The sequence below is a fragment of the Peromyscus leucopus genome, chromosome 7 (genome assembly GCF_004664715.2).
Source record: "Peromyscus leucopus breed LL Stock chromosome 7, UCI_PerLeu_2.1, whole genome shotgun sequence".
NCBI lineage: Eukaryota > Metazoa > Chordata > Mammalia > Rodentia > Cricetidae > Peromyscus > Peromyscus leucopus.
Window position 1 is genome coordinate 96,695,034 of NC_051069.1, and position 23,651 is coordinate 96,718,684.

The 23,651-nt window shown below is 39.6% G+C and overlaps 1 protein-coding gene across 5 annotated transcripts in view; it reads right to left on the minus strand.

The window, feature by feature from the left end:
- Rbm6 (RNA binding motif protein 6) overlaps positions 1 to 23,651 on the minus strand; it is a 127,376-nt gene that overhangs the window by 85,657 nt on the left and 18,068 nt on the right. For 3 of the 5 annotated variants that reach the window (XM_028887010.1, XM_028887008.2, XM_028887009.2), the window contains 3 exons: positions 19,755 to 21,033; positions 18,499 to 18,588; positions 13,230 to 13,299 (listed from right to left, as the gene is read on the minus strand). In XM_028887010.1, coding sequence (XP_028742843.1) covers positions 13,230 to 13,299; positions 18,499 to 18,588; positions 19,755 to 21,033 — 1,439 coding nt within the window. Of the gene's footprint in view, positions 1 to 13,229; positions 13,300 to 18,498; positions 18,589 to 19,754; positions 21,306 to 23,651 lie in introns of those variants that run through there. The other 2 variants (XM_028887011.1, XM_028887013.2) reach the window with 2 other exon arrangements.

Here is a 23,651-nt window from a genome sequence, read left to right on the forward strand (position 1 = left end):
CCTCTTACTGGGCCCTCACTGGGACTCCTCTTGGATATCCTATTGTTACTTTGTGTCATGGAAATCCTGCAGCTTTGGATCTGTAGGTCTGGCCCCTTCACATGCTGGAGCAGTTCATAGAAGTGGACATTGGAGTGGGCCAACTCATAGCCCTGGTTCTGGACCTGGGTGTTAGCTGGGTTGGTCAGTCTTCCAGTTTCCCCTCATCAACACCACGTGAGCAAGTTATCCACCACTGCCCCGGTCAGCTCACCCACTGCAACAGGCAGCAAGGAGCGGTGCTAGTTCTGTTCTCATGCCCTCAGGCCAGCTCACCCATACTCATATTACCAGGGCCAGCTCTACTGTTTTGCCCATGCAAGATACAATGCCCTTGCATCTTTCCCTCACCCATGCCACCACATGGCAGACAAGGGGGCAGAGTCAGTTCTCCTGCTCTCATCCCCCCCACCCTGTTCCGCTCACCTGTGCCCCCACCAACAGGGTCAGCGATATTGTGTAGGGCCCACTCTGCCCTAGTGCTGCAGCTGGTGATGGGCAGGACCAACTCTCACACTCTCATGACCTCAGAGCCAGCTCTCCCTTGCCCAGTGCACCATTCTAGTTGGGAGTGGGGTCAGATTTCCCAAGGCACATTCGTGGGCCAGATCACCTGGGCCCCCATCAATGGGGTCAGTTCTATTGTGCTGCCCAGGTGAGATGCAAGACCTGCTCTCCCAAGTGCTGCAGCTGGTGAGGGGCAGGGTCAGCTCTCCCACTCTTGTGACCCCAGGAGTCAGTAGGTGCAGTAGGTGGCAAGGGGCAAGCCCACCTTTTTTAACAAATATTTTGTCTGCAATAGGTAGCATTTTTCACACTTATCTATAAAACCTCAATTAACATAAACCTAGATGAGTTTCCTATTTAAGAGACTATTGTTAACCTTCAACAATTCTAGAATAGATACGCCAACTGTGAAATGTAAAAGGGGGATTAAGATTATAGATTTTATCTCTTTTCTTTTTGTGTGTTTGAATGTATTCATGTGCACCCATGGGGGCATAAGATCCCCTGTAGCTGAGTAACAGGCAGTAATGAGGTGCCCATCATGGGTGGTGGGAACTGCACTTCAGTTTTCTGGAAGTATACAAGCACTCTTTTTGAGGCAGGTTCTCACCATGTAACTCTGGCTAGCCTGGAACTCCCTACTGGTATTTAAAGGCATGAAAGCACTCTTAACCAATGAACCATCTCTCCAGGATTTTAAAGAAATCAGGATTGTGGGAGTCACTGTTATTTTATTGAAATCTGATTTAAATAAAACTTTTTCTCTAAACAAAAGTATTATGTCTGTAGAAGCAAACTATTATGAATGTAAAATGTACATGAAAACACTAATAGAGACAGGCATTGTGGTTCACGCGTCTAATCCCAGCACTCAGGAGGCAGAGGCAAGCAGATCTCTAAGTTTAAGGCCTGTTGTGAAATAGTATTTTAACTAGGCAAAGATGTGTTACATTTGTTTATACTATGGAACATTAACTGTGTAAAGGTGTGTTACATTTGTTTATGCTACATTTGTTTAATTATGTAAAGATGTGCTGCATTTGTTTCACCTTGCTTACCTAAGGTATCTGATTGGTCTAATAAAAAGCAGAACACCCAGGCCAGATGGTGGTGGCTCATGACTTTAATCCCAGCACTCAGGAGGCAGAGTTCAAGGTCAGCCTAGTATGCAGTGTGAGTTCCATGACAGGCTCTAAAACTACACAGAAAAACCCTGTTGGCCAATAGCTAGGCAGAAGAGGGATAGGCAGGGCTGGCAAGCAGAGAGAATAAATAGGAGGAAGACTCCAGGCTCAGAAGAAGAATAAGAGAAAGGAGGAGAGAACAAGGGAGATAGAGAGGGACAGGCTGCCAGACACAAGAAGCCTTGAAAGTAAGATATACAGCCCAAGGCAAAAGATAAATGGGTTAATTTAAGTTAAAGAAAAAAGAAAAAAAAAAGAAGAAAGAAAAAAAAGAAACCTAGCCAGAAATGAGCCCAAGCTAGGCAGAGCATTCAAAACTAATACTAAGTCTTCGTGTCATATTTGGGAGCCTGTTGGCGGCCCAAAAGAAAAAGCCTGGTACAGAAGCCAACCTGGTCTACATAGTGAATTCTAGGACAGCCAGGCCTAGAGATATCCTGACTCAAAAAAGGAATAAGAGAACACTGATAGAAATTGTAGGGAACTTGGTTCTATAGTACCTACTTCTCTATTTTTATTTCTTTGAAAATACAGATTTTTAGAAGAAAAGTAATATATCAAAAAGGTAAGAGATTTTTTTATTTAGGAAAAATCAAAACAGAATTGATTCAGATATCTGAATTGCTATCAACGGGACTAAAAAACAAAAGGCCTAGGAACTTGTTTTATTAAAATTAAGAAGTTCTCTAATTTATATGTCAAACTACCTTCTGAGAACAATGGAATTAGTCCAAATGGAACTCATCACTTGGACATTTTATGAGCATTTCTAATTTGCTTCCTTTTAACTATGCATATAAGGATTGCTGGTGTGTGTGGGGGGGGAGGGGAGCAGCACTGGAGAGATGGCTCAGCGGTTAAGAGCACTGGCTGCTCTTCCAGAGGACCTGGGTTCAATTCCCAGCACCCACACGGCAGCTCACAACTGTCTGTAACTCCAATATCTGACACCCTCACACAGACACACATGCAGACAAAACACCAATGCAAATAAAATAAAAATAAATAACTCTTTTTCAAATTTATTTATTTTATTTCATGTGCATTGCTGTTTTGCCTGCACTGGAGTTGCAGACAGTTGTGAGCTGCCATGTGGGTGCTGGGAATTGAACCTGAATCCTCTGAAGAACAATCAGTGCTCTTAAACTGCTGAGCCATCTCTCCAGCACCAATAACTCTTAAATAAAGAATTGCTGGTCTATAATAGAGCAGATAAAATAAGGAAAACATATAGATCACTACTGGCTAAATTTCTCAAACTGCATATGGTTCTATTTTATTTAGTTTTCCATCTGTATCAATTGGTTATTTAAAGAAAATAAAGGGACAAGGACATGGATTTGTTCCCCTGCACTATACAAAATTAATAAATAAATAAAATAAAGGAAAAAATGTTCAGTTTTCCTATTTTCATTTTCTGAGACAAGATCTTCTATATAGGCTATCTAGACTAGTCTTGAACTCACTATATGGCCCAAAATGGCTTCAAACCCCCAGAAACCCTTTTGATTTAATGTACGCAAGTGCTGAGATTATAGGTAGGTATCAGCAAAGTCCACTGGTTTTTATTTCAAAATCTAAAATTGGTCACATGGGTCATTTTATCCTGATGATGATGAATAGTTCTTTGGGTCCAGGGAAACAACCATTAGGTAACTTTCTTATTCAATTTATTTCCACTACACTGGCAGTAATGGTACTATGTGAAGACAATGGAGGATAATGTCCTACCTTAGAGAACATAATCTAATAAACAAGTCAAGATGAGAATAAGTTACATTCTACTTCAATGTGGTAATTAAGTCAAAGGGGAGCAGGTGTTTTTTTTTTTTAAAGCCAGTGATCTCATTCAAATCATATTCTCACTCCTCCACACCACCCACCCCTGTGTACAAAACAATCAATTAGAAAATAAAAGAAAAAAAAAATTGTCAATCTGTTTTTTCCCAAGGCAAGAACACACTTCATCCTATGAGGAAAGATAGAGTAATTGGAGAAGGATCAACACAGAAGATCACCTGTAGCAAACTGACCAAACAACTGAGGTCCCAGATAGAGACTAAAGTGTTCTTTTCATTGCTGTGTCCCCAATCCTAGCACAGCACTGGGCACAGTATGGTACTCACTCAAAGCCACATCAACTGTAATGAGTATCATTACTTGGACAACAAAAGTAACTTATAGTTCTGAACACAGACATAAGCTACAACTAACTCACATGTGATCACAGTCAAACCACATGTTTCTGGACTTGGTTATCTATATGTAAAGTAGCAATGATAACTCCTTTTTTGCTTTTTTAGTTTTCTTCCAGACAGAATCTTGCTATATAGCTCAAGCTGACCTCAACTTGTAGTAATCTTGCCTCGGCCTCCCAAGTTCTGCAATTATAGATACAGATGTAAGCCACCACACCTAGCTGTAATACATACATACCAGATACCAGAGTGGTTTCTGGTATGCAATAGCATCTTTCAGTACTTCTATGATATTACAAAGCACAATCAGGAACTAAAGATCACATAGCTGCCTCTATGGTACTGATTCTAAAATATGCTCTAGCAACAGTATTTTAAGAGTTCAAGGCAGTATGAATTGAGTTCTAGTGCATATGAAAAATGTATCTGCTTCTTATATAGGTCATAAAATCACTTTATTATGAGTAGAAAAAAATTACATGATCTATAAACATCTTTTCCATTGCTTTGGTACTAGCACAAAAGGACCCTAAACACTTTTTTTTTTTCTTATTGTTTTTGAGACAGGGTCTCATTTATATAGCCCTGGTTGGTCTTAAAGTCACAGAGCTCTGCCTGCCTCTGCCTGAGTGCTAGGATTAAAAGTATTCACCTCCACGCATGGCAAGAGGCCATTTCAAAATAGCCTCTGTCAAAGTTTCCGACCCCCAAAAGCTTCTTTTTACTGCATTTGTCAAACTTTTTTTAAAAAAATAGTAATCTGGGGCTGGTGAGATGGCTCACCAGTTTGCCACATAATGCTGATGATCCAAGCTTGATCCTCAGTATTCATGGTGAAAGGAGATGCCACAAAATTGTTTTCTGACCTCCAAATATGCAAAGTCACAAGTATGCGCGCACACACACATTAATAATAAAATTGAAATTTAAAAAAAGTGTTTCTAGGGTTTCATATTAGTTCAAAAGACAAAAGGGGCTGGGCATGGTGTTAAACATCTTTAATTCCAACACCAAGAGGCAGAAAAAATGGATCTCTCTGAGTTCAAGGCCATCCACATTCTACATAGTGAATTCCAGGAGAGCCAGGGCCGAATAGTGAGACTCGTGCTCCCCAATCCCCTCAAAGGGCACATTTTCACTTTTGCTTGTTTCAGTTTCTTTTTTGTCTTGTTTTGTTTGAGACAGGGTCTCACTATGAAGCCTGATGAAGCTCAGGCTGGCCTCAAACTCAGAAATCCTCCTTGCCTCTGCCTCCCTAGTGCTGGAATTAAAGGCATGTGCCACCACATCTGGCTGAAATGTTTTTATTATAAATACAGTTTTAAGTGATTTATATTGTTATAAATAATGAAACAGAAAACACTATCCCAGAAATGTAAGAGTAGAGCATGTACCTAGGATGCAATATCCCGAGGTAGGTCCAAAGACCAGCACCAAAACAAAAGGAAAGGAACTTCACTCTCAGTGCATGTTTTTAGAAATTAAAATTAACTTGGCCCAGGGCTGGAGAGATGGCTCAGAGGTTAAGAGCACTGGCTGTTCTTCCAGAGGTCATGAGTTCAATTCCTAGCAACCACATGGTGGCTCACAACCATCCATAATGAGATCTGGTGCCCTCTTCTGACCTGCAGGTATATATGCAGACAGAACACTGTATACATAATAAATAAATAAATCTTTAAAAAAAAAAATTAACTTGGCCCACTCACTGTTCAGTGCTCTACTTCTAGAGTTGCACACACATGCTAATTCACTTTGAGGCTGAATAAACACATGCCAATAATATAATACCATTTACCCATCAATTCACACATAGCCTCTATAGTTGCCAGGAATTTCTGTAGCATACAGTACAATATAACATAACCTGACTAATTCTTTCTTGTTTGATTTAAAGAGAGAAAAGGCAGAAAATCATTTAGTGAGACTGAAATAAGTTGGGCCTTCTAAGGTTTCTCAGGGCTTACTGTGTGTAATGTTCTTTGAAAATTTATAATTTTTTTTTTTTTTTTTTTTTTTTTTTTTTTTTTTTTTTTTTTTGGTTTTTCGAGACAGGGTTTCTCTGTGCAGTTTTGCACCTTTCCTGGAACTCACTTGGTAGACCAGGCTGGCCTCGAACTCACTAGAGATCCGCCTGCCTCTGCCTCCCGAGTGCTGGGACTAAAGGCGTGAGCCACCACCGCCCGGCTTGAAAATTTATAATTTTAAAATATAATTTTATATATTTGAAAAAAAAATTTTACAAACTAAAATTTTTTTTAATAAAAAAATACAGGGTCTCTGAATGGTTGTACTAAAACTCATAACAGACCAGGTTGGCCTCGAATTCACAGAAATCCTCCTGCCTTTGCTTCTGGAATGCTGAGATCAAAGATGGATGCCACCATACCTGGCAAAAACTCAAATACATTTAAGACTGCAAATACTACTTTTTAAAAAATACCTCCTAGACTAGAGACTGAGTATGGTGGTGCTTGTCTCTAGTCCTAGCCAACAAGGCTGATGAGACAAAAAGGATCACTAGAGTCCAGGAGTTTGAAGTAGGCCTATAAAACAAAGCTACACCTTAAATCAGGCGGGTTGGCAGATGCCTCATTCTAGCACTTGAAGCAGAAGAAGGTAGATGAAGAGTTCAAGGTCATCTTAGGCTACATAACAAAGTCTGGTCAAGCCTGAGCTATTGAGACTAAATAAATAAAAACAGTGGCTGGAGAAATGGCTCAGGAGTTAAGAAAACCCACTGTTCTTGCAGAGGACCTGGGTTTATTTCCCAGCACCCTCATGGTGACTCACAACTGTCTATAACTCCGGTTCCCAGGGTTCCAACACCTTCTTTTGGCCTCTGCAGGCACTGCATACATAGGGTGCACTTATATACATGCAAGAAAACATTCATACACATAAAGTAAAAATAATTATTTTTTAAAAAGGGAGTGGTGGTGCAGGCCTTTAATCCTAGCACTTGTGGGCAGAGGCAGGCAGGCTACATATCAAATTCCAGGATAGCCAGAGCTACATAATGAGACCAAGTCTCAAAAAAAAAAAAAAAAAAAAAAAAAGAAAGAAAAAGAAAAAGTGTGGTGATATATCCTGATAACCCCAGCATTCAGGCTGGATCCATTTTTCTCTACTCCTTTCCTAATCATTTCCTATGAGACCCCTGAAAAGTACTCACTTCTTTTATTTACCCCTTTAAAATTTAGAGATAGAACAAATAAATATTTATCTCTGTAAATAATAACTTTAGCATTTGAATAGACATTAATTCTTTTTTAATCCTGTTGCCTCTAAGTGATATCTATGGTTTGAATGCACTCCCTCAAGTTCAAATGAGAAATTTAATCCCTGAATCAACAAAGGTTTGAGAAGCAGAGATTAAGAGGTGTTTAGCTTTTAAGGGCTCTACCTTTATAAGTGGATTAATGCTGTTATTCTGGAATAGGTTAGGTACTTTGGGAGTATTATAGGGTGAATTATACCTTCTGTCTTGTCTCTCGCCTCCTTTTGTCCTCTACCTTCTGCCATAGCACAATGTAGCAAGAAGGCCCCTGTGAGGCTAGAGACTTGACTCATTGGTTAAGAATACTTTTTGCTCTGGCAGAGGACCTGGGTTTGATTCCCAGCAAGCACATAACAGATGACAATTTTCTGTGACTCCTTTTCCAGGGGATCTGATCCTGGAATCTGTGGGCAATGCACACGTGATTCAAGTACATACATGCAGGCAAAAATACCCATATATATAATAAATGAATTTTAAAAAAGCTAACAGAATGGTAAATTCTTTAAACTTTGAGGCCAAAAGAAGTACAAGCATAAGAAATGATAGATGCCCCTTACAAAAGCTGAATTATAAGATGTTACAAACACGTTGCAGAAAAATAGAATACACAATCCAGATACCCATTTTCTAAAAACCTCTAGCTTTGGGCTGGGCCTGGTAGCCTTTAACCCCAGTACTCTGGAGGCAGGTGGATCTCTGAAAGTTTGAAGTCAGTCTGGTCTACAAAGCAAATTCCAGCCAGTCAAAGCTATTTGGTGAGACGCTATTCACCCCACCTCATCCTACCTGGAAAAACAAACAAACAAACAAAAACTGGTGATATAGCTCAGTTGACAGAATGCTTACCTAACGTGCACAATGCACAGTTCACTGCTAGCACTGCTGCCACTGCCAGGCATAGTGGCAGACACCTATAATTAGAGCACCCAGGAGGAAAAACCTACTTCAGGATCTCTCTTGGCTATACATAGAGTATGAAGGCTAGCCTAAGGTACATGAGACCTTTTCAAAAAAAAAAAAGAAAAGAAAAGAAAAAGAGAAAAAGTGGCTCATTGGTTAAAAGTGTTTATTGTTTTTGCAGAGGACCTTGGTTCAGTTCTCAGTACTCATAGTGGCTCATAATCATCTGTAACTTCAATTCCAGAGGGTCCAATGCCCTTTTCTAACCACCATAGGCACCTGCACTCACATGATGCACAAAAATTCACACAGGTACACATACAAATAAATAATATTTTTAAATTCAGTATGGTTACAATTGTACAACTACCAAGCCGGGCGGTAGTGGCGCACGCCTTTAATCCCAGCACTCAGGAGGCAGAGCCAGGCGGATCTCTGTGAGTTCGAGGCCAGCCTGGGCTACCAAGTGAGTTCCAGGAAAGGCGCAAAGCTACACAGAGAAACCCTGTCTCGAAAAACAAAAACAAAACAAACAAACAAACAAAAAAAAAAACAAAAAAACAATTGTACAACTATCAACATTACCTAAAGCATTTTACCACCTTAAAGAAATCCCATATCCATTAAGCAGCCATTTCTCATTCCCACTAATTTTCTTTCTGTTTCTGTGGCTAGATCTATTATAGATATTCCTTAAAAATATAGTCACAGGGGTTGGAAATTTAGCTCAGTGGTAGAGCGCTTGCCTAGCAAGCACAAGGCCCTGGGTTCGGTCCTCAGCAATGTTTAAATATATATATATATATATTTAGGCACAAAAATATGTGGTTGGTTGTGTCTGGCTTCTTTCATGTTTTCCAGGCTCATCCACATTTCAGTGTATTTTAGCAACCCATCCCTTACAATGGAAATTTATATTAATTGTGTCAACCTGTTTCCCTCCACCAACGAAATTCCTTTGTTGTCATACACGAGCAGTTTATTTCTAGTGCTGAACAGTATTCCAACTGTATGCAGTATATTCTACAGATTAGCTAATCATCAAAAGACATTCTTTTCCTGACACTTTCCCAGGAATACATAAGTCAAGGTAATATATTTAAGGAAGCTATGTTTGCAAAGAACAAATAAAAAATGAAAAAGTCTGTAATCTCGTAATTGTAATTCTGAAATTCAAAAATATCTTAAATAACAAGTTTCAAAGATGGTTGGGGAGAGGCAGTAAACAGATGGACAGTTTTATGAGATAACCCCCAACTGACCTGAAACTTGCAATTCTATACCTTGGTTCCCTCAGTGCTGGAATTACAAGTGCACATCATCATATGTGGCTTTATAATGAAACTAAAAGGATCAACTCTATACATTCTAAATAAATATGTCTATTATATTATAAGTAACATTTATGACTCTGGCAGGACATCACTCAATCTAAAACAACTGACTAGTTCGGTTGTCATAGTGGTTTTGAAACAGGGTCTCCTGTAGGTATAAAATGGCATTGAACTTTTTATATACCTTAGGCAGACCTTGAACTCTTGATCCTTCTGTCTCTACCTCATAAGTACAATTTGTGTGTGTGGTGCATGTGCATGCATGGGTGATTTTGTGTGTGTGTGTGTGTGTGTGTACATGGGGGGGGTCTTACAAAAAGGCATTTGATCCTTTGTTACTGACTTTCAGATAGTTGAAAGTCACCATGAAGTGGCTGGGAATTGAGCCTAGGTCCTCTGCCAGTGTGTGCTTTCTCGCGCTTTCTCTCTCTCTCTCTCTCTCTCTCTCTCTCTCTCTCTCTCTCTCTCTCTCTCTCTCTCTGTGTGTGTGTGTGTGTGTGTGTGTAACAACTCTAGCTGTCTTTGATCTTGCTCTGTAGACCAGGTTGACCTAGAACTCACAGAGATCCACCTGCCTCTGCCTCCCAAGTGCTGGGATTAATGGTGTGCACCGCGACCCCTGGAGCTTCAGCCAGTGCTCTGAACCACTGAGCCATTTCTCCAGCTTCTCTTCATATTTTTCAAGACAGGATCTTTCACTGAAACTGGAGCCGAGCAATTCAGCAAGTGCTGGGATTGTGGTTGTGTGCTGAGGTGCCTGACATTTTATGTGAGTGCTGGTTCCCATGCTAAGGTGACAAGCACTTTACCTAGTGTGTCAACTCCTCAGCCTTTAGAAATACATTTACTTTTAGCCACCACCAACCAGAGGTGCTAACTTTCTAATAAGATTAAAAAAACAAACAAAAAAAAAACCACCAAATTTAGCTGTGCAGTGGCAGCACATACCTTTAATCCCAGCATTCGGGAGGCAGAGACAAATGGTTCTGAGTTTGAGGCCTGCCTGGTCTATAATGTAAGTTCCAGGATAGCCAGGGTTACACAGAGAAACACTGTCTCAAACAAACAAACAAAACACCGTGTTAATAGTGATATATCCTATATATCTAATAAATAAGAACTTAAAAACAAGATAACTATGGAGTGATGGTGGGCAAAGCTTCAGTATTAAGTAAAAGGGAAGCCAAGAACTAAATCCTAGAAGATAAGTGGAGATCAAAAGAAAGAGAGCAGTTAAAAGGATCTGACAAAGAAATAAACAGGTATTGGTCAAAGACTGAAGACAAGCTTAGTTTGGTTACAGATAATAGGAAGTTAGAAAATGATACAGAATGAGATCAAACAGCCAAAGACCAGAGTGTAACATGACCTGACTGGCATTGTTTAAAGTTCATTCTACTTGTCACCTACAGTTATAAAACCAGTAACATGGAATTGGTAACCAAATCTTTTCATTTAAAAAAAAGAAAAGAAAGAAAAACTACATATTGAATATACAATCATTTCATATAACAAAAGGCCATTGTTTTTAACAACCTTAAGTCAGCCAATTATGATTCTAGTAACTATTACAGGAAGCAAACTTAAAAACTTCTTCTTTGGGTCCTACACATTTATGTCATTTTACCTTGCTTGCAAACCTGACTGTTGAAATGGAAAACATTGAGTATTAAAGAAACTGAAGAGTTTAAACTGCTGCTTTTTAAACATTAAGATATCTCTTCTTTACTAATGATATCAGTATTTAATGAAAGCACAGTTCATGACACAAGACTGAAACCCAAGCTATCACCCTGTAAGTTAAAAGCATACCTAGGTTATAAATTCTATCTTTAGGTCTCAAAAGAGAGTATATATCAGACATATGCAACAAACACCTACAAAATTAAGGCACACAGAACAACATATCTACTCTTAATCATGTCTTCACAAAATCAGGGTTGGTGTATTTAAAACAAATAAATAATTGTTTTCTGAGAAATAAAACTTCTGAATTTTATTTCTGAATACTTGTAGACTTAAAAGCCATACTATTTTAAGCACAATAATTTATTTTTATGTGTAACTTTTCACTGCAGAACCCATGACAACAAAGAAGCTATCTTATTAGACACAAAAATTCCATTCCAAACTGGGTGGTGATGACACACCCCTGTAATCCCAGAATTAGGGAGGCAGAGGCAAACAGATCTCTGTGAGTTCAAGGCCAGGCTGGTCTACAGAGTGAGTTCCAGGATGGCCAGGGCTACACAGAGAAACCTTGTCTCAAAAAACCAACCCCCACCCCAAAAAAAATTCCATTCCACTGTAAATTATTTAAAAGTTAACTATAAAGTCAGGTTAATAGCTCAAAGATAAAATGCTTGCCCAGCCCACCTAAGAGCCTGGGTTCAATCCCCAACACTAAATAAATAAATAAATAAATAAATAAATAATGGATTAAACAAATAATAAAAACAGCCAAGTGGTGGTGGTACACGCCTTTAATCCCAGCACTTGGGAGGCAGAGCCAGGTGGATCTCTATGAGTTCAAGGCCAGCCTGGTCTACAGAGTAAAATCCAGGACAGGCACTAAAACTACACAGATAAAACTCTGTCTCAATAATAATAATAATAATAATAATAATAATAATAATAATAATAATAATAAAAACTATATCCTCCAAAATATGACATACTGCTGCTAGAAGATGCCTTTAAACATATTACTGAGACTCTATGTCCTATGAAATGATAAATGCTCTGTTTTCTTCAGTTCAAAATTCTACACAACAGATCACTTAAAGATTACCTTTATTTTTATTTACTTAATTTTTGGTTTTTCAAGACAGGGCTTCTCTGTGTAGCTTTGACTATCCTGAACTCTCTCTCTGTAGACCAGGCTGGCCTCAAACTCAGAGATCCACTTGCCTCTGCCTCTGAGTGCTGAAATCAAAAGTGTGTGCCACTACCACCCAGTCGATTATCTTCATTCTTTTTTTTGGTTTTTCGAGACAGGGTTTCTCTGCATAGCTTTGCGCCTTTCCTGGAGCTTACTTGGTAGCCCAGGCTGGCCTCGAACTCACAGAGATCCGCCTGGCTCTGCCTCCCGAGTGCTGGGATTAAAATTTTTTAATCTACTTCATATTATGGAGTCTCAAAAATATTTGGCAAAACTTTGAGTACATGGTTATTCACTTCTTTCTACTTTCCTATAAGTAAGATTTAAAGGAAGTGACCAAAGGTGGCATTCAAAAATACTAGGAACATACACTGCATTTCAGACTTCAGACAGAGGTTAAAGAGAAACTCTTCTAGATCTATTCATGGATTTCAAAGCCTTCTTAGAGTAAGACAAAGTTGGAGAAACTGTAAGTTTGAACAATTTCTCTGGTAAGCTGTTAAATTTAACTTTGAAACAATGAAATATAAAACTTTATACACAGCAAGCTTATTATATCTCACTAGGCTCAAATGTAAGCATCCCATCATGAAAAACAAATACCAAATTTAATAATTTAATCACATAAAACATTCAAAGATAGATGCTACAACACTCACTTTGTATCTCACAGGCACTCAGAAGAACTGGAACATGCATCCTCATTGCCCATGTGTGGACAAACAGCCATACAAAGAACCACAGTTAAGACTAAAGCTGCTTGTTATTTGAAGGCAACAACAGGAAACTTCTGGAAATCTTACTTGTGACTTCTTAAAAACAAATTTTTGAGTAGCACATGATGCAGACATCTGTCCAAGACCCTTCCTAGCCCAAAATTACATGCATACTAAAAAAACTCACCTGTGTTATACTCCTTCAACTGCAACTCCTTTACAGGTATGCCATCAGAAGTTCGAAAAGCATTAAGAATCTGCAAATAAATGACATTTACACTACTGATACAAATCATAGTTAAATGCTTATTTTTATACTTCCCTACTGGTTTTTACTCTATAAAATTTAAAGCTATGATTATTTTATAAAGACAAAATTAAGCTATGTTGTAGGAATCTAGCAGAGTCACTGATAAACATTAGAATGATTAGTGTATCTAGGTAAACATTATCTGTATCTAGGGTAAACATTAGACTAAAAAATTTTCTAGAAGCACTTCGACCTTGAAGAAGTCATTGTGGAAAACAGTGATTGTTTTCCTGAGTGAGCTTTAAAGCCTTTGCATGACTTAAGACCCTCGTGGCACACCTGAAGCTCTTCAGTTATTGGGTATCGAAAACAGTACACAATAAAGACTAAAGTGATAGAGGTGTGATGCTTTCCTTCAGAAAAACATATAGATTAGATCAGGGACTTTGGTATTAGGAACTTGTTTTAGCCAAAAAACAACTCTGTGTAACAATCAATAAATACGCCTTTTTACAGCTGTTCAAGGTTTGGTCCATCAGAGGCTGGACCTCCCTGTAGCCACAGAGAGGCTAAAATCACATCTCTGCATTATTCTTTGACCAATTCACGCAACACAGAACACCGACAAAACCACACACATTCTATGCATTCAAAAGGTGATAAGTGAAGTTGGGCATGACAACATAGACCTATGATCCTAGCAAGCCAGAGTGGCTCAAGGGCACTAGGTCAACGTGAATGGGGGGAGGAGGCACACAGAGAGAAAAAGAAACAGAAATGGAATACAACATACATAGGCCGAAGAACTGGGTTAATAATGTGGCTCAGGAACCAGGTGTGGTGGCACATGCCGTTAATCCCAGCACTTGGGAGACAGAGGCAGGAGGATCTCTGTGAGTTCCAGGCCAGCCTGATCTATAAAGTGAGTTCCAGGACAGCCAGGGTTGTTAACACAGAGAAACCCTGTCTCCAAAAACAAAAAAAGGAAAAAAAAAAACCGTGACTCTGGTAGAGTGCTTGCCTAGCATATTCAAGGCCTTGGATTCACGCCCAGCACTCTTCAGAAAAGGCAAAAGAACATAGCTTTAAAGAACACAGGTTTTGGGGCTGGAGAGATGGCTGAGAAGTTAAGAGCACTGGCTGCTCTTCCAGAGGTCCTGAGTTCAATTCCCAGCAACCACATGGTGGCTCACAACCATCTGTAATGAGATCTGGTGCCCTCTTCTAGCCTGCAGACATACATGTAGGCAGAACACTGTATAAATAATAAATCTTAAAAAATAAATAAATAGCTGGGCGGTGGTGGCGCACGCCTTTAATCCCAGCACTCGGGAGGCAGAGGCAGGCGGATCTCTGTGAGTTCGAGGCCAGCCTGGTCTCCAAAGCGAGTTCCAGGAAAGGCGCAAAGCTACACAGAGAAACCCTGTCTCGAAAAACAAAAAAAATAAATAAATAAATAAATAGCACAGGTTTTGAAACCTATATGTATTCCAAACCTCTCTTTACTTGCTGTGTATAACCCTTTAATGCTTAGTGTCTTGTGTTAAAAATAATGCACTGAGTAAAATCTAGTCTAGTCCAAGGCCCTAGAATTCAAACTTAGTCTAGTTATTTGTTCTGTTCAGGTTTGAGTTCAATCTAAAATGGCCCCATCCTGGATCTGACAAGGTGGCTCAGCTGGTAGGGACATTTAAAGGAACAATTCAAGGGACAGTAGCCCACTTGAGCATATGGTTGTGGCAGGCCTTGCTCTTTTCTCCCATCCCCTCTGTCTTGCTAAACAAACAAACAAACAAACAAACAAAAAACCCGTTAGATCAGATTCTAAACCTAGCCACTAAGGTCTATTCCTTTATTTTGCCACTTCCTTCTCCTGAGGCTGACTACCAAGGTCCAGCTATCAAAAGTCTCCTTTGGTTCATCTAATGAACATGCCCAATTAAAATTAAACACCTCATCCTAACGCCAGGTTTCCCCTTTTCCCTTTAAAAGCTGCCATTTGCCTATGTACCATACCTGTCTCCTCTCTATCCAGAGACAGTCCTTTTTCCCTCTGGGGCCAATACCCCCTTCCCCTTTCCCATGTTCCCTTCCCCTTCTCCCTCATCCCCTACCTCCTTTACCACTGCATCCTAGCCCGTTCTAACACAGACATCCCCCCTTTTCTCCTCTTAAAATCACACCTGCAAGGTCATTTGCTATTGTTTTCTTTTTTTTTTTTTTTTGGTTTTTCGAGACAGGGTTTCTTTGTGTAGCTTTGCGCCTTTCCTGGAACTCACTTGGTAGCCCAGGCTGGCCTCGAACTCACAGAGATCCGCCTGTCTCTGCCTCCCGAGTGCTGGGATTAAAGGCATGCGCCACCACCACCCGGCTTGCTATTGTTTTCTACCTGAGTCAGAAAGCATATCTTTAACTTTCTTTCCCACTTAATAAAGGCTTTCTCTGTAAAAACAGGTGTTTGGGTGTGATTTGTGCCTAATCCAGGTCTAGAAGGGACACCCCCCCACATACACTCCATGCAGAAGTACCCTTCACAAACACACAAAAGAAAGATAAAAATAAAATCAAGTCCTGCAAATTTTTCTCTGACTTCTCTATGTATGATATGGCATGCAAACACTTGTCCCCACAGACATGAACACGTACACACAAATAAATAAATAAAAATAAAGGTAATTTTAAAAGAAGAAAAGAAAACAGCCTAGTCCTGATGACACTCTAAATCTTTTGTTGTCTGACACAGGATCTCAATGGAGCGCAGACTGGCCTCAAATCCAAGGATGACCTTGAATTCCTGGTTCTACTGTCTCTAATTCCCAAGAGCTTTTAAATCTTTAGTCCCCTGCCCCCAGAAGATTTACTACTACTTAAAACTATTTTCTCTCTTCTCTTCTCTCTGTTTTTTTTTTCAAGACAGGTTTCTCTGTGTAGCTCTAGCTGTCCTGGAACTCACTCTGTAGACCAGGTTGGCCTTGAACTCAGAGATCTGCCTGACTCTGCCTATGAGTGCTGGAAACAAAGGTGTACACCACCATGCTTGGTTTATCTCTCAATCTTTCTAAAATTGTAATTATGTGATATGTGTGCCAGTGTCTATGTATGGGTATGTGTACATGAGAGCAGATACCCTCAGAGGCTAGTAAAGGGGTATTAGATTCCCTGGAGCTAGAATTACTGTCAGTTGTAAGCTGCCCAGCATGCCCAACTAACTAACCTTGAGGCCTCTAAAAGAGCAGCAAATGCTTTAAACCAGTGAGCCCTCTACTATCTATCTTTTGCTTGCTTGCCTTTGTATTCTTCATGAAGGTAGCAACTTTATTACCACTGGTCTATTATTCAGTGCCTACCACAGTGCCTGGTGTACCATACAGAAAAATATTCTTAACTAAAGAGTCTGGAACCATGGGGGCTGGAGATATGGCTCAGTGGTTAAGAGCACTGGCTGCTCTTCCAGAGGTCCCAGGTTCAATTCCCAGCACATACATGGCAGCTCACAACTGTCTGTAACTCCAGTTCCCTGGGATCTGACATCTTCATACCAATGCACATTAAATAAAGTTAAATAAATTATTTTTAAAAAAAGAACCAGGATGAGGCACAGATCTACACAGCACATCCAAATGCAGGCCAGAACTACATAGCAAGTTGCAGGCCAGCCAAAGCTACACAGTGAAATTGAGAATGTGTCCCAAGAGGGGAAAAAAAGGGGCAAAACAAAACCCCCAAATCTCTGAAATCCAAAATGCTACAAAAATATGAAACTTTGTAAGCACTTTAGATTCCAAATTAGGAATGTCAAAATAGCAAATTCTACATAAATATTCCAAAATCTAAAAACCAGAAAACTTGAAATACACCTGGTCTCAAGAACTTCTAACAATGGCTTTTCAACCAACAGTGAAGTAAATAAATTAAAAGTACTTACTCACAGGACACTGTAATAATTAAATGAACTAATGCTTGTTAGCCTTTCATAACGATATACTGCAACTTCTAATAACAACTTAAATAATTCTTCCCTTAGTTCTGTCATAATTTGGCAAGAAAATAATTTGAAACAGAGCAATTAGGTAGCTCCCAGTTTTATTTGTTTTTGAGACAGGGTCTATGTAGCTGTACTGGAACTCACTGTGTAGATCAGGCTAACCTGGAACTTAAGAGATTCACCCAGTTCTGCCTCCTGAGCGCTAGGATTTAAAGGCATATGGCACCACACCTCACCTGGTTCAGTCTTTATTAATGTAAATCAATTGCATCTCTGTGCATGTACTCCTAATATAATATGGTCTCAAGAATAATTATCAAGTCTGAATATACCTATCATGTGTCATTTGACAAACCTTATGTCAGTGACATCGAATAAACTCTACAGCTTATTCCAAAGTTACTTCCTGGCTTAGATACTATACGGTAGGTATTCTAGATGTTACCACTGAGGAAGGTAGATTGAAAAATATATAAACCTTCCCTGCTTATTTATTTATCAAAATAAAGTAGCTAGGTAGCTGGCCCAGACTGGCTTTGGGGGGGGGGCAGGAGGTGGGAGGTACTAAGGACTGAACCTAACTAAAGTATGTACAAAGTAAACACTGTATTTACAGTTCTTTATACTTTTATTTTAAGACAGGGTCTCACTAAATGGCCTGGGTTGCCCCAAGTTGCCCTGAGCTCATTCTGCAGCCCAGGCAGGCCTTGAACTTACAATCTTGACTCCTGAAGAGCTAAGATTATAGGCCTATGCTACCAGATTCAGCTCTGGTTTCTGTTACCAAACCCAACATTGGCATTGAATTTTTTGTAGGTTTTAATTATTACTTTTAGATAGCATACCAAATAATAGGTTTCCCTGCAGTATTTTCATACATAAATATTATTGTACTTGCTCATATCCACCTTGCCCCACTATCCTTTCCTAGGGCTCAAACTCTTCATCCTTCCATGTCAGCCTCCTGAGTACTGATTATAGGCATCTATCACAACACTTGACTCTTTACATCTTTATATGTTCCCATTAATCTATAATTTTTAAAGTAATTTTAATTTTTTTTCTTTTTATTTTGAGACAAAGTCTCACAATATAGTTCAGGTTGGCCTCAAAATTGGCAATCCTGCATATATCTCCCAAACACTAGAGCTGTAGGCATGTGTCACTACATCTGGGTTCTTTTTTTTTTCAGTTGACAGAGACAGAGAACATTTGCCTTACCTCTTCTTTTGTGGCATTTTCTGGCACCCCACTTAATCGAATAAGCCTGTTAGGTTTCTCCTCACTCGGGCCAGTTCTATAATCTTGATCCTTGAATTCAGAATGTAAAGTTATTTCACAAACAGATTTATTTTTACATGTAAAATAAAACCCAACATGAAATATAGTCAAGATCAAAAGTGATTTGCATTATGTTGAAGAAATGAAAGCTGGCAATCTTCTTTCATTTTCCCTCCTAATATCACTGGATTATTAGTATGCTAAGACCAAGGCTTACTGAGGGAGTCTTAAAATAATAAAAAAGCATGTTCTAAAATTCTCAAAACCTACTATTTGGTTACTAAGTATTAAGCTCACCAAGAGACAGGCCAGGCATAGTAGTACATGCCTTTAATCCCAGCACATAAAGGGCAGAGGCAGGTGAATCTCTGAGATCAAGGCTAGCCTGGTCTACATTGTGTGTTCCAGGACAACCAGGGTCACACAGAGAAACTGTCTCGGAAAAAAAAAAAAAAAAAAAAAAATCACAAAATAAAAAAAACCTAAGTAGACACGGGTAAAAATCTATTTAAGATAATTTTCATAATTAAGTTGCAAATATAACTCTCCTTGTTTAGATTTAAGAAACTTAACATTTAAACTAATTAAGCTAGCTATAAGAGGAAACTTGCAACATTAACATCATATCCTCATGACTGTAAAAACATTTCTAAGCATTCTCTAAATGAACTTAAATAAGAAAATAAATTCTAATTCACAGGGACTGCAAAAGCTGTGAGACCCACTCCCTAAGATTGATAATTTGAAATCAAGTTTATCATAGGTCATTTAAATAAACACAATAAAGCAAAACAATGACTAAACACACATCAAAAACATGATCTGAGCCAAGGGTCTTTCTCTAGGTACTTAAACTCCATTATTCCACTTTCAAATACAGTTTGCTTTTGAATGGTTGTATAAGAAAGCTTGAGGGGGGCTAGAGAGATGGCTCAGAGGTTAAGAGCACTGGCTGCTCTTCCAAAGGTCCTGTGTTCAATTCCCAGCAACCACATGGTGGCTCACAACCATCTGTAATAAGATCTGGTAAGCAATTCTGGCCTGCAGGGATATATGCAGGCAGAACACTGTACAAATAATAAATAAATAAATCTTTAAAAAATATTAAAAAAAAAAAAAAGGCTTGAGAGACTAAACATCTTGCATTCTATACTTCACCCTTGAGAAAAGCATTATTAACCAACTCATCAATATACCTGAAGGTCCTGTTGGGCATCTCGGGACATTTTGCCCTGTGGAAAAGACTTGCTCTGGCCATAGCCAAACATCTGGCTTCCTGGCAACCTATGATCCACATCACAGTATTCAATGCTTCTGTAATCAGTGTCTTGTCGACCAAGAAAGTCCAAATCACCTTCTCCTTTAAACAGACCAGCATCTGAACTCTGCTGTTCACTTGCAGAAAGCTTTGGCTTGTCTTGATCTTGAACTGGACTTTGGCTGTTCTGAAAGTCTGATGGAGATTCATGTTCAAAGGTTCCACTTTGTGTTTCTCCTTCTCTTGTTTCTGAGTGCTCAAATTCTCCCTTCTGAGCACCAAAAGCAGGTCTTTCTACTGCATGGTCACGTGTGGATTCTTCTCTCTTGCTCACATTCATACCAGAATGTTCTCTCTCTTGTGTAGAAGGCTGAATGTAATCCAAAATTTTTGGGTCCACAGGGGGCATCTCCCTATCTTTAAATTCCATACAAGGTCCTACCTCTCTGCCCCTAAAATCTTGGTAAGTCCTAGAACGGTGTCTACCTCTGAAATCCGAATGTGGCGTATCCCTATTCCTAAAGTCTAGATCAGTAGTAGCTGAACCTCGGCCTCTAAAGTCCACCTGTGTTCCGTCTTTATCCCTGAAGTCCAAATCAGATACATCTCTGTTCCTAAAATCAGAACGAGACTGATCTCTGGATCTAAAATCCAAATCTGATAAATCTCTTCCCCTAAAATCTGTATGGGATCCATCTCTGCCTCTAAAATCTAAATCATAAGTGCCCCGCCCCCTAAAGTCAGATGGAGGAACATCTCTACTTCTGAAGTCAACAGGGTGAGAATCCCTGTCTCTGTAATTCATATGAGGAGTCTCCCTGCCTCTATAATCCATAGGAGTACCATCTCCACCTCTGTAGTCCATAGGTGGTCCTTCTCTATCCCGAAAATCCCCAGAATGTATGTCCCTATTCCTGAAGTCCAACTGTGCTGAATCTCTGCTCTGGAAATCCGAGGATGAAAAATCTCCCCCTCTGAAATCATGTCCAGGTCCCTCCCCTCCTTGATAGTCACCATGTGGTCCATCTCTAGCTCCATAGCTGAAAGAATGCTCCTCTACATTTGCAAAGGGAGGTCCTGAATGCCCCTGGAAATCAAAGGGAAGTGAATCTCTGCCAGGAAAGTTGCCAGAGTGTCTCTCTTGAGCATGACTCTTAAGGGGAGGAGGAGGATAATCCCTGTTCCACCCGGGAGCAAACCTTTCTTCTTGGCTCCCACTGTAGAAACAAAGACAGGGTTATTCATATTGTCCAGAGAGTTTGAAATCTACACACCAGCATATTCTTCTCTAATCACAGCATATTCTTCTGTAAACACATTTTGGGGGGGCAGAGTTCTGTAACAAGGTCCTAGATCTGCAGAAAACAGCAAGTTTTGCTATTTTAAGACGAGGTGTCCGAGTAAACTTTTATGCTCCCATTTCAGAACACGTGGTAAGTCAACACAAGGTTTTCAACATGACTGCTGCAGAAAAAGCTTTCACCCAGTCCTGCAACAGGGAAAATCCGCAATACCAGATAAGCTAACAAAGGAACATGCTACAAAAATTCCCATTTTCTACCAAGGAACTTAAAATTCCAAGGTCATCACGACAATTACTACACATGTGGAGTTGGGGAAATCAATGCAATTTTCTATTTGTTTGGTTGTTTTGTTTTTGAGACAGGGTTTGGTTATATAGCACTACCTGGCCTAGAAATCACTATGTAGGCCAGGCTAGCCTTGAACTTGAAGCAATCCTTTGTTTCCTGAGTACTGGAATTATAATAAACAACCATGCTAAACCTCAAAGTATAAAATTTCTTGTTTCAGGAATCGTCTTTCTCTTTGCTGTACAGAATAGTAAACATTCCAAAAATATTTTGTTGTATCTACATCAAGAGTTCTAATCAATACAATGAGTAAAGGCCAAAAAGAGGGAGATAGCTGTATATCATCATGACTAGTAGCAGCATTAAACCCCAGTTCTACTGAGGCTCTACCTCAGCTGGGTCCAATTATAACTATCAAAGAGTATCATCATAGAAGACAATGTCAATCAACCATAAAGCACGTTAAGTCATCTGTACCAAGCTAAATTATCTAAAAGCTTAAAGCTGAAAGTGACCAAGAACTAGATCTTTAGGCATAATCTCCATGTCCCAAATAAAGAAGTTAACAAACCAGATTCTAATGCCTCAAGCTCCCTTTGAGACAGGGTTTTTCTGTGTAAAAGCCCTGGCTGTCCTGGAACTTGCTTTGTAAACCAGGCTGGCCTCAAACTCAAGGAGACTGGCCTGCCTCTGCCTCCTGAGTGCTGGGATTAAAGGTGTGGGCAACCACAACCTGGCTCAAGCTAACTTTTTATTGCAATAAAACATACTTTAAAAATACTTAACAGTTAGAGAAAAAACAACAACAAAAGTATAGTTGGGACAGAAGAGATGGCTCAGTGGTTAACAGCACTTGCTGTTCTTCCAGAGGCCCTAGGTTTGGTTCCCAGCACCCACATGGCAGCTCACACCCAGTATACTCCAGTTCCAGGGGATCTGACACCCTCTCAGGAAGCAGGCACACATATAATGTATATACATTCAGGCAAAACATATACTCACTTACATAACTCAATAAATAAATGAGAGTTGCCCAGTCTTTCATACTACCAAATATCTTCCCTTTGACTAATCACTAGAACATTTTATACATTTTGGCTTTGGTCAAAGATTAAGAGACAGCCAACATGGTGGTATACAACTATTAATCTCATTATTTGGAATGTTGAGAAGGATGATCCTGAGTTTAAGGCCAGCCTCAATTACAGAATGAGACCCTGTTTCAACAAACCAAAAGATCAAGGAACTTAAATAGGCAAATAGGTGCTTGGGAATCCCAGAGAGAGCAAATGAAAAAACAGGAAATAAAAATGACTAAAGGGCCAGGTGGTGGTGGTTCACGCCTTTAATTCCAGCACTCGGGAGGCAAAGGCAGGCAGATTTCTGTGAGTTTGAGGCCAGCCTGTTCTACAGAGTTCCAGGAAAGCTCCAAAGCTACAGAGAAACTCCGTCTCAGGGGAAAAAAAATGACTGAAGAGCTATCTATCACTTGGCAGTACAACAAAAGCATAGAGATTATCAGGACCAACTCAAGTCTCTCCTCCCCAAACACAGAGATTCTATCATAAGGACCCTTCTGAGAACAAATTATACCACTACAGTAAAACTCAAAAGACAACTGACTCTAGGTCACTCAGTTCAGGAGAACTGTTACAACACCATCACCACTCCCTTTGTACCTTATTTTTAATTTATTATTTGTGTGTTTTATACACATACACACACACACACACACACACTTCTATTGGTTCTCAATAACACTAACATTAGTTATGTCTTTGTGGTTCATCATACACAACTTTAAATATTCTTCATAAGAAATAAAATTTAATACAAAAATTAGAATGTTACCATTCAAAGTGTCTGCTACACTTAAAAATCATTCAAGTCCTATTAATTGGCTTTTTGTAATACTTAAGCTTCTGCATACACTCATGGAATGACTGCTGAGGCATCTAAAAGTACGCATTTTTCTGACCAGAACACATCCAGTATTGTCCTTGAATACTGCCATGAGGATTATCATCTTACCCTCAAGTCAAGCAGATCTACAGTAACCTACCACACTACAGTTCTTTTATCTGTATTTTATAGTCTAATCAGGAAACAGTTCAGCCAGGTGGTGGTGCTGGTGGTGCTTGCCTTTAATCCCAGCACTTGGGAGGCAGAGGCAGGCAGATCTCAGTGAGTTCAAGGCCAGCCTGGGTCCACAAATTGAGTTCCAGGCCAGCCAGGACTGCTAC